Raw genomic sequence first — 10,705 nt, forward strand, 5'->3', positions numbered from 1 at the left:
CTGTTATTAAGGACTAGGTAATACATCCATAAGTGTGATCTATTCCACTAATCAGGTCTAATAAGGTAAGTCCATTAAAATAATATAAATAACACACATTTCAAGGAAAAAGGTACGTCATTTATTACTGTGCACCTACCCGAATGCTGATTACCCGCTTTACTGACTTGAGCGTCGAAGCGTCTTCTGCTGGTACCCCATTCGGTGTTCACCCAGGACCGAGAGCCGAAGGAGAAGCACGAAGACGAGAAGGATCCCAGTGAACCCTAGCAAGTTGCTCGACCGAAGGAGAAAGACGAAGACTTCAATAGTTTTCTAGGTTCCATCTCCCTAACAGGAACAGAAAAAAAACTAATATAAATTTAATATTTAATATTTAATATATATAGTTTGTATTTTATAGAATAGTTTCTAATAAAAATAATTTTACCATTAGTTCCGATGTATTTTTACAAGTTACAGATAATAATTTTGGCTAAAAAGTATTCATTTTATTTTTTTATAGCAATGATACTTTCGAAAAATTTGTGCTAAAAAATTCCTATAAAATTTTCAAAATTGTCATAAAATTATTTCAAAATTGTCAAAAAATTGATTTGTTTAGTTATTATTAAGAATTGATTTTAGGTATTAGGTATTTTGTTATTATAATATTTCAATATTTGAACCATAAAAAATAAAAATTATTGAATATTTTATATATTATTTTTTTATTATAATATAATTTAGTTAGATTTGTGAAATTATATTTATATATATAATATTTATATTTTAATGTTTGGAAATTGTAGAATAAAATATCTATATGTATAAGAATACATAAAGAAATTGTTAATATATATCTTTCATATTTTTTTAATTATATTATAAAAAATGTAAATATTAAAAGTAATTATATATACATTTTCTTCTTAAATTGCATTGAGAAATAGAGTAGCAGTTTGGCATAGGGTTCATAAATCTTGGAGATGCTAAACTTTGTATATCATATTTTGTGATACAGTGGTGGTTGATGGAGCAAACGATATGGGGCCATTTGCCGGTGCTGATGAGGGCAAATTCCAAAGAATCTATAGAATACATTCTTCAAGCCCTTTGGAGAACTCGAAAGAGTGGTCTTGCCACTTCTGATCGATGCATCATCCAAGACATGCTTCAACTACACAATGAATCTGATCTCGACCCAGTACTCTCTCTTCCATAGGGAATATGTTTATGGATGCTTAGCGGTAGTAATGATCTTGGTTATGTTTGGAGAAACTAAAAATGAAAAATAAAAAGAGTTTATCTATAAGCTAATTTTTAGATTTTTATTTTATTTTTTAGACTTTTTATTTTTATTTTGTATGATATAGTTTAAAGTTATTGAAAAAGACAATTTTTTTTTTCTATAGAAGTTCTTCTGTAGAAATCCTTATTATGGTATAGAATATAATTTTAACAGTATCTGCAGCTTCTGGTTTGCCTCCGAATGTTAATCCGGAGGTGTGTTTATGAGAATACTTCCAAGGAGGATATTCCCATGCTGTTTCCCGGTGAAGTTCTGCCTGAATTGCAAAAGCTGTTGACACTTTTGTTGCAGAAGTTTCAGCGAGAGTGGCAAGAAGATGTGATGAAAGATCAGGTAAGTTTTTTACTGTCTAATTTGTGAATGTGAGCTCAATTGGGTGCTTTAATCTGATATTAAACATTTAAATTGTACTGTTTTGAAGAATATTGTGCCTAGATTAAAGGCGATGACATGGAATATGGCAAATCTGGAGAAAGGATCAGCAGACCCTGCAGCGGTTATTGATTTGAAGGTAAATGCCACCTCTTGAACTTGAGTAGAGGAGGGACTTTCCTTCCTTCAATTTTATGCTGCACTTGACTTTAAAGACAAATGAGAAGTAACAGATGTGCGTATCAATTAAGTGTTCTGGCTGTATTATGGAGTAGATATGCATATGTATTGTATATAAACTAATCAAATGTTGTTTTACGTGATTTTATTGTTTTAACTGTTTCCTTTTCAGCTTCAAAATGATACTCCATTTCACTCGGGAGTGCAAGATGTGAAGTTCCAGTTGGCTACAGATTCTATGGATATGATGCTGAAAGCCATGCACTGTATTAGAGACCAGTTTTCTACCATGGTAAACATAATACTGAAGTTAGTTCTTTTATCCAGATTGAATTTTATACTTATATTGTCTGTTGTTTCCTAATGAGCTCGTTATATGTTGTCAGGATGAGGCAGTAAATGGGCATTAGCACCTGTAAACCAAAGGAGATTCTTAGAAGTTGTTTTACAAGGAATGGTATGTTTGACTAAATTGTTGCATTTTGCTTTTAGATTTACCGAGTATGCTTCTTAATGAAAAAAGTTGGAGAAATTTAACATGCTGAAGTACCTGTGTTTGAGAATTGAACTTGAGCATGGTCATCATCAGTAAACTTTAGTCAAATTGCATTTTCTTCACGATAAAATGCTCTTTCTGCATTTATAAGAGAATGAGAGGATTTTGATTTTGCTTCTTGCTTAGAATAGGACACTTGAGCTAATTATGGTTAAGTTAATTGGTCTAGTATCAATAGTCTTATTTTACTAGATGGAAAAAGCATGAACACAATGATTCTGAATTTAAAAGGTGAATTTTATTGAATTCAACAATACACTGTTTTAGATACAAAGGCTCCTCCTGCAGAGATTACTTCTCCCCTTTCACATCTGACAAAATTGCTTTTTCCTACATAAGAGAGTATAACTACATAGGAACACAACTCTCCCCTCTCACAATTTCACAATGCATTGATACAAGTGTGGTTGGTTTCATTCCTAACAATTTTTGTTAAGAAGTTTTTCAACTATCCAGCTTCACTTTTAGCCATTTCAAGAGCAACAAACTCTAATTCCATTGTTGATTCGGCTGATGCCCATGTAACTGCACTACCCATAAGTGTAATAAACACAACCATTAGTGAATTTTGTCTCATTTGAATCAGAGATCCAGTTACCATCAATATACCCTTCTAGCACAACGGAAAATCAATTATATTCAATGACATAATCCATTGTATTTGTACCTCTTTAAGTATTTCGTGAGTCTTGCAAGTGCATCCCAATGATCCTGATTAGGACATTGAGTGTACCTACTCAATCTACATACTGCATAAGCAATGTCTGGTCTAGAAAAGCTTATTAAATGCAGTAAGCTCCCAATTATCTAGGCATATTGAGACTGAGAAATAGATTCTCCTTTGTTTTTCTTTAATTTAGAATTAGCATCATAAGGGGTGCCTACTGATTTAAAGTCATAATAGCCAAACTTCCTAAGAAGTTTCTCAGAATATTGTTCTTGGGATAGTGATATAGTATCTCCCTTCCTTATGACTCTAATCCTAGAATCACATTAGTTTCACCTATGTCTTTCATTTCAAACTTAGATCCAAGATAAAATTTGCTTTAGAAACTATATCATCGCAAGTACCAAAAATCAGCATGTCATCCCCATATAAACATATAATGACACATTCACCATTTTTTGACTTAGTGTACACATATTTATTAGCATCGTTATTAGAAAACCATCACAAAGTAAAATATTGTCAAGTTTCTCATGCCATTGTTTTGGTGTTTGTTTCAAACCATCACAAAGTTTGCATAATTTTTTCTCTAGATCCGGAACTACACATCCTTCAGGTTGAGTCATATAAATTTCCTCCTCTAGTTCACCATTCAAAAAAGTTGTCTTAACATTTATTTGGGGAATAACTAACTTATGGATAGATGCTAGAGCTAACAACAGTCTAATAGAAGAAATCATAGTAACTAGGGCAAAAATATCAAAGTAATCTATATTTGGCTTTTGAGTAAAACCTTTCACTACTAATCTTGCCTTATATTTTTCTATGGATCTATAAAGATGGTACTTTTTCTTAAAGATCCACTTAACCAATGAGTTGTTCTCCTTTAGGCAAATCTATTAAAGTCTAAGTATTTTTTTTCTTAATTGAATCAATTTCAGTCCTAATGGCCTTATCCCAATGTATTGCATGAGGAGCACGGATAGCTTCTAAAAACTTGTTGGATAATTTTCATCAAGATAAGTGTACAAGATATCAGTCAGTTGCAGTCTTTTTTGCAATACTCTGTTTCTACAACACTATGCAGCCCCAGGTTGAGGAAAACTCACTCTCCAATGGAAAATTTTATTCCTAATACTTCTCATTGAAATACTTTTTCATCTGTTCTTAAGTCTTGGATAAGTGATGTTTGTGCTGTTTTAGTGCCTCACCTTCTTCCTTTAACACACAAGCCACTGAATGGAATGGAGGCTTTCTTCCATGGACCTCCTGAAATGGATTAGCACCTGTGGTTACATGAAAATTGGTGTTGTACTAAAATTCCTCCCAAAGTCGGCAGAATAGATCTTGAAATTCCAGGAAGTTCACCACCTCTTAAGCAAATAAAGGTGCTATCGATCTTGCAGTATAGGGATCTTTCAGATTGATAAAATGAGTTTTATTTTTTCAGGAATGGGGACTATATTAGGAGTGTTAACTAAGAAAATTGATGACATATTCTTGCTATGTTGATGGTGTTTACCTACAATTGAGACCAATTAGCGCTCTACTAACTTACGTTTTATAATAAAGCTTTCTTCAAAAGTCTGTGTATACATAGCTAGAATTGGGAGGAGGTGAGAAAATCATTTAAAATTGACCATTAAAATCTTGGTTATTCCTTTTAGGCACAGTACAGTTTGTAAAGTGATTACTAAAAATTGAAATTTTGAATTCGTTTTCAGCACAATTTTATATTTTATGTTGCATGGAATAAAGTACTACTGCATGTGTACGAAATTCAGCATTTTCAAACATATATATATATATATATATATATATACATAGAATATAATTAATTATAAATATGGTTAAATTTTATAAATGGTAAAAACATAACATAATTTGCAATGTAACAAAATCAACATAACCAGAATATATCTCATAATAAAAAACTAGAATATATAAATTTTAACAAAAAATACTTTGCCTGAAACATGACTGTGACATACTTTAAGAGTTTTAATCTCATCATTTCTTTCTCTATGATCTTTGAAAAGAATTCTTTCACATCTGGTTCATCAAGAGAAAGACTAGCAAACTTCAAGAGTCTGAGCCCTTTCAAGTGGATTTCATTCATCTCCACCAATTTCTCATAACTTTAACTTTTGTTTACAAGATACGATGATTTGTACATATAAAAGTTAAATCTTTAGCTCTTTTAGAATTAAACCTATTTAGATACTTATGTTATTCATCATTCAATCAAATAAGCTTCACAATGCTCTAATACCTAAAATAATTTATTGAATTAAATATATGGTTTAGAGAGGGCTATATGTAGTTACAACATATTAATAAATTAATAGATTTTGTTCCGGTAAGTCTAATATAGTCCCACATATATAGGATTCGAGACCAATGTCAGTTTATTTACACCTTCCTCCCTTGTGGATAATACCTTGGATGTAGGGATCTCAATGGATTTGAGGTTGGAACAGATTTTAACAGCAAAGAAAGCAAAATAATTCATTATTTAAATTATAATATCTAGTTATATTTTATTTTAATATTAATATATGGATATTTGTTTTAGTTGCTCTCTCATCTTGCAGACAATAATGATTGTGAAAGAGTTTCAATACAGTTTATCGAAGCCTAGGAATTGCAACACTATGAACACTATTCTTTTAGTTTCAAATGAAGTACCCAATTTTTTTAATGTAAATTTTTGTAGGTATCTGATAAAATGGTTTTAGGAGTACCTATGCTTTTGCATAATTTGAGTTACGCTGAAATCTTTGTCTCCTTTTCTTCTTTCAGAGGTTTAAATTGATTCCATGGAGGAGCTCAACTGGAAACTTATGAGTTTTGAATACATAATTTTAATGTAATTTAGATTCTCAATAGGCTGAGCCTTGGGGCAATGGGAAGGTTTACTGTCTTGTGACCTGAGCTGTGCTTTGATATTGGAAACAGTCTCTCTGCTTTTGGTGATAAGACTGCTACCACCCTCTGTACCATATGGATACCTAAACCACTGTGCCACCCATTTAACGATTTTGGGTTCACAGCTCTCTTATTTGTCACTTTTGTATATTTGATAGCCTTAAGCACAATGTAATGCCAGTCAAATACTGTGGTTGAAATTTAAAGCTGATTGTGATTATTTCTGTTTGATTTGATTTAGGTTTTTTCTTTTTTCTGGTATACAGGATGACATAGATGACAGACCCAGCAGATGTAATCAAAATTCGGGTTAGAACCTCAACTGACGAGATCATTTACATAGTTTAGTATTCCTTATCTAAGAAAGAAAAATGGTTAACAGTCACGCTCTTTGGATCAGAAAATTGCAATGCAATTAGTTAAATTTTTAGTTTAATGGATTGAGCAGTTTCCTTTTCCAAATAAGAAACTCCTTTGGTTGTGGATGTGACAGCCTCGTACATAATAACTTCTTGCGAGTCAGTTTTTTTCTCATTTTCCCTTTGCATTCTCAAGAACAAGATCTTTGCATACCCTTTATGAATTACTTTGCAGCTGCCAAAACAGGTTATCCCAATCGGCAGGGTTACTGGTTTGAAACTTCGAACGTAAGTTACAAATGTTCAAAACAAACTCTCTAGTATGAATTCTCCTGACTTTGTAACTAGTTGGTCGGTTTTTACTTTCACTTTAGGCTGTTCCAAACAAACACTCAAGAAGACTTGTGATAGGCTACTGATTGTTGGTTTTCTTGGGCATCAGTAATTGCTGCTTCGATAAACAAAACGACCAACTTGTTTAGAAGAAAAAAATGTGACCAAAACTCCCGATTATTACGTCAGAATTTACACAATTTCACAGTTTCACCTAACTCAAAAGAGCAAGAAACTTTCAAAGTGTTGCTGTTACAAAGGTCTTGTCGTCAGTTTTGATGGGAAACAGATCAATTTGTTACTGATGCATTAGAAGTCATTCTTCCTTGATGCATGTCAAACCCTGCTGTTTGGAGGCATCGGGAGAACCCCATCAAAGAAATCACCAAAATAGCCACGGGGCTCATGCACTAGCCTTGAGATGATATCTCTCAGCGTGATCAGTCCTTCCAGATTCCCATCATTGTCAACAACGTAGACCCTATGAATCTTCTCATGGTCAAGCAGTTGAATCAGTTCTTTGATTGTGCAATCCTTATTGCATGTAATCAGTTCACTTGACATTGTAAAGGTCCCTTCATGCTTCTCTAAGTAGCTTCTAACGGCTGTCAGGAAGTCTTTTGCTGTAATAGATCTGTCATAGTGAGAACTTATAAATTAGCATGTAACGGATATAGAACAGCGAAAGAAAGATGGGAATAAAGAAGTTCCTGTCTATCAGATCAAATGTGATGACAAACCTATAGTCATGGTAGATTTCTGGAGCAGTTAGGAGGAATTGAACATCTTGCAGGCTTATGTTACCAATTGCCCTGCTGCCACCCCTTTCCATCACAGGCAACCCCCCAATCCTCTTTTTCCTCATCAGTTTAAATGCTTGAAGCACTGGTTCATCTTCATAAACCTGAAAAAAAAATTAAACCTGTCTATTACAAAGTTGATAAATATAAAACAGCATTTCCACTTCAGCTTTTGTTGAAGTTAAACGAAAAGAACTTCTACTTCTACTGCAAAAAATCTCAATTTATTTTATCTTGTTATTTTCTTCTCTTGTAAAAAATGTTTATGAAAAAGTTATACAAACAAGCATAGTTCCACTAATTATAAGGTTTTGATTCAGAATTATGGGAATCCATGGTCAACCTTGACACATTTCAATGCATTAAGAAGCTTGATGTATACCATATATTATAACAAAGTAGATGAATGGTGCACTTGTGCAATCATAGAGTGATGTTGTAGGAGACGCATACCAACATGGAGAGCTTGTTTATTGGTTAAGCTGACATTCATAATTTTCCACCACGATGCAGAAATTAAAACATAAGAAAGTTACCCACCTTTATAATATGATTTGGTGCCACGATGGGAAGACCAACTTGAGATAGCTTCTTGGTTCCCCAACTCTCAAACCACTGAAGACCAGCACATTCTGCCAACATGTGAATTACAGAAGACTGTGTAATAATGTTTTGAATTCGACCAGCACCTAAGTCTACAACAGGAACACTCTTCATCTTGTACTTGGAAAGCAGCAAAAGCATGGTCAAAAATGAGTTTGATCTCTCCAAAGCGAGAAAGGGGGCCCAGCGGAATGACCCTGAAATGTCACGAACCTGTTTGCTAAACAATTAGCTACTGATATAAATTAATTATAACCAATTAAAACAAAATCGCTTATTACTAGTTTGCATTGATGAGGCCAACACACAACCTTTGTATTCTTATAAAGTTGAGAAGAAGTCAGATCCTCAAAAAAATTTCCTGAAGTTGTCATGGCAGATTCAAGGCCTAAGGCTTCATGTTCAAAAGCAGAAGTTATTCCATCCACAGCAGCCGCAATAGCAGATCCACTGGATGGACTCCTAGGAGATGTGGGTTCAGACTGTCAACAATATCGAATTGTCAAAAATCACTTCGATATCAACAAGGAAACACATCATTTTAAAAATAGTACATGATCGAATTGAACATTTAGCATCGAAGAAACTATCACATCAGCCTTCTACCCAGAACCGAGAAACAAAATTCACATCACCCCACAGACTCAATTAAACAGTCCTTTTAGCATGTTCTTGCTTCCTCTACCAAATTTCTCACTTCTGAGCTTTACTAAATTAAATCCACAAATATGTTATATACACGTCACTTTTCATATGACAACTTTTTTCTGTTGGAGAGGGGAGAAGCAGAAGGTTGACATCAAAGTAGATAACTAATTAATCAAATTGACATACCAACCTGATGCAGAATCCATACAACAATTCCAGCAAACTCGACTATTCCTATATATCTGTCGATCCAACTAGCATCTTCAGGTGCATCTACATCCACCACAGGTGCACTGAGAATGTTGTGTTGTGCAAGCATTTTCACTGCTTCTGCTAGAGTGGTATCTGATTTTATCTCAATTTCTAAAGACACAAAGTTATGAACAAAAAATAGTTACATTTTGTGGCTGAAACTGAAAGAGAGATATAACAGGGCATACTATATCAGACACCAAGAAATACTACGACATGAAACATCACATCAGCAGCCCAAAATCATTCCAAAATATCATAGATATCCCTCACTACGGAAGCCATTCCTGCTCTGGCCATGCAGAATTACAATCTTTCTCTTAATGTCAGTTGATCCAAACACTGGTGTTCAGCAGTTCAAAACATTTGTATAGTTTGGCATCAAATACTAGAGATTAATTTTCATGTGGGTATAATCAAAATCTTTTTTTTTTCATCCCTAAGAATTAAGGTTTTAAAAATTATAACTGCGAGTACTGTATAAAAAACTGCACACAAATACAATTGATGTGGTCACAATTACTTCAAAAAAGTTAATCAGGCAAAATCCCAGTCACCCTATTCTAAAAAGTTGGTGAAAATTGATAACTGAACTGATGTGAGTGGAATGAGTACCTTGATTTGAAGGAGGTAGAGGGAAGGCAGAGACAGGGATGCTCTCAAAGCAAGCATTGAGCTTCTCATCAGGACTCAGCTGAGGCTCCTGAACGTCCCATAGATCCTCCACTCTCAACCCCACCTTCGCCTCTGGACTCCGTGGACTCTCTTCCATTGTCACCATAACTCTCACTCTTTCTTCCTCTAACACCAATGCTAAAAAACTAATCTTTACACATCCCCATAAATAGCTGAACAGAAGAACACAGAATCCAACACTTCACAAGCTACTTCCTATACACCAAAGATCACCACCGCTTGATTTGAAAACTTGGAACTCAGTTCGTTGACTTGGGAAAATGGGAAAACGTGGAGGAACACGATGAGAGTAGATATTGTGCGATGAAGTGTTTGTTGTACACGTAATGTCTCATTGTCTTGTCCTACGTTGTCTAGCGACAAATCACAGAGCTTATCCAAACTCTGTATTATATTTTCCTCATCCCACATACCACTCTTATGCTAATAATGGTGTGCGGTGCTATCATGCGCCATAGGAGCTTTCTCACATTACTTCATTTTCTAGGAATGGTTGATTTTCTTTTTAGCTACTGTTATTTTTTTGAGTTCTAGTATTTTGCAAACAGAAAAAAATAAAATAAAATAAAGAAAAAAAACCCTTTAATGAAAATTCAAAACGTAAAAAATTATTTTTTTAAAAAATTAATAAAATTATAATTTTTTATAAATAATTAAAATATTAATATTTATTGGCTTGTAGGATGAAACATAATTGTTAAATAAATATTAATTTATTTTTTTCTTAATAAAAAAGAGTCATATTATTCATATACCATATTTTTGTGATGTTATTTATTATTTAACTTACCCTTTTCCTTATGTTTTAAAACATTATTCACAATATTTTATTTACTTAGAGTATTTGTGAGAGAAAAGTAACAATAAAGTTAATTTATGCACAATTTAAAAAATTAAAAAAAAATTACAATTAATTTATATATAAACTAATTTTGACTTAAAATAACTCATTCCTTTTTTTTTCTTTTTGCTTGAAATTCTTAGTAAGAAACTTGTCCAAACATATTTTACACACATTTT

General features: G+C 33.2%; 2 protein-coding genes across 7 annotated transcripts; one reads left to right on the forward strand and one right to left on the reverse strand.

The window, feature by feature from the left end:
• The first annotated feature begins 899 nt into the window (after positions 1 to 899).
• Positions 900 to 6,566, forward strand: LOC137820103 (uncharacterized). Of its 6 annotated transcripts, none has more exons than XM_068623920.1 (6): positions 900 to 1,186; positions 1,454 to 1,624; positions 1,713 to 1,802; positions 2,016 to 2,135; positions 2,230 to 2,300; positions 5,869 to 6,214. In XM_068623920.1, the coding sequence occupies exons 1-5, from the start codon at positions 1,013 to 1,015 to the stop codon at positions 2,251 to 2,253; spliced, it is 579 nt and encodes a 192-aa protein (XP_068480021.1). In that variant the 5' UTR covers positions 900 to 1,012; the 3' UTR covers positions 2,254 to 2,300; positions 5,869 to 6,214. The 6 variants fall into 6 exon arrangements, with proteins under 6 accessions (XP_068480021.1, XP_068480020.1, XP_068480023.1 ...); XM_068623919.1 differs by lacking the exon at positions 5,869 to 6,214 and adding an exon at positions 6,261 to 6,566 and having other exon boundaries at positions 924 to 1,186; positions 1,445 to 1,624; XM_068623922.1 differs by having other exon boundaries at positions 924 to 1,229.
• Positions 6,567 to 6,847: 281 nt separating this feature from the next.
• Positions 6,848 to 10,153, reverse strand: LOC137820102 (SNF1-related protein kinase regulatory subunit gamma-1-like). Its single transcript, XM_068623917.1, has 6 exons — positions 9,605 to 10,153; positions 8,928 to 9,100; positions 8,401 to 8,571; positions 8,027 to 8,302; positions 7,427 to 7,590; positions 6,848 to 7,320 (listed from the first exon to the last, which is right to left on the reverse strand). Exons 1-6 carry the CDS (start codon positions 9,768 to 9,770, stop codon positions 7,023 to 7,025), a joined length of 1,248 nt encoding a protein of 415 aa, XP_068480018.1. The 5' UTR covers positions 9,771 to 10,153; the 3' UTR covers positions 6,848 to 7,022.
• Between the last annotated feature and the right edge of the window lie 552 nt (positions 10,154 to 10,705).

The sequence above is a fragment of the Phaseolus vulgaris genome, chromosome 9, assembly GCF_000499845.2.
Source record: "Phaseolus vulgaris cultivar G19833 chromosome 9, P. vulgaris v2.0, whole genome shotgun sequence".
NCBI classification, from domain to species: Eukaryota; Viridiplantae; Streptophyta; class Magnoliopsida; order Fabales; family Fabaceae; genus Phaseolus; species Phaseolus vulgaris.

What these genes read in the sequence shown, in the direction of transcription:
- LOC137820102 (XM_068623917.1), bottom strand. Translation starts at nt 9,770, where the DNA reads ATGGTGACAATGGAAGAGAGTCCACGGAGTCCAGAGGCGAAGGTGGGG. An exon ending in TCTACCTCCTTCAAATCAAG is followed by an intron (nt 9,101 to 9,604) that starts GTACTCATTCCA and finishes TTGTGTCTTTAG; the next exon opens with AAATTGAGATAAAATCAGAT. An exon ending in GAAATCTACCATGACTATAG is followed by an intron (nt 7,321 to 7,426) that starts GTTTGTCATCAC and finishes TCACTATGACAG; the next exon opens with ATCTATTACAGCAAAAGACT.
- LOC137820103 (XM_068623919.1), top strand. Translation starts at nt 1,013, where the DNA reads ATGGAGCAAACGATATGGGGCCATTTGCCGGTGCTGATGAGGGCAAAT. An exon ending in ATGAATCTGATCTCGACCCA is followed by an intron (nt 1,187 to 1,444) that starts GTACTCTCTCTT and finishes TAATTTTAACAG; the next exon opens with TATCTGCAGCTTCTGGTTTG. An exon ending in AAGATGTGATGAAAGATCAG is followed by an intron (nt 1,625 to 1,712) that starts GTAAGTTTTTTA and finishes ACTGTTTTGAAG; the next exon opens with AATATTGTGCCTAGATTAAA.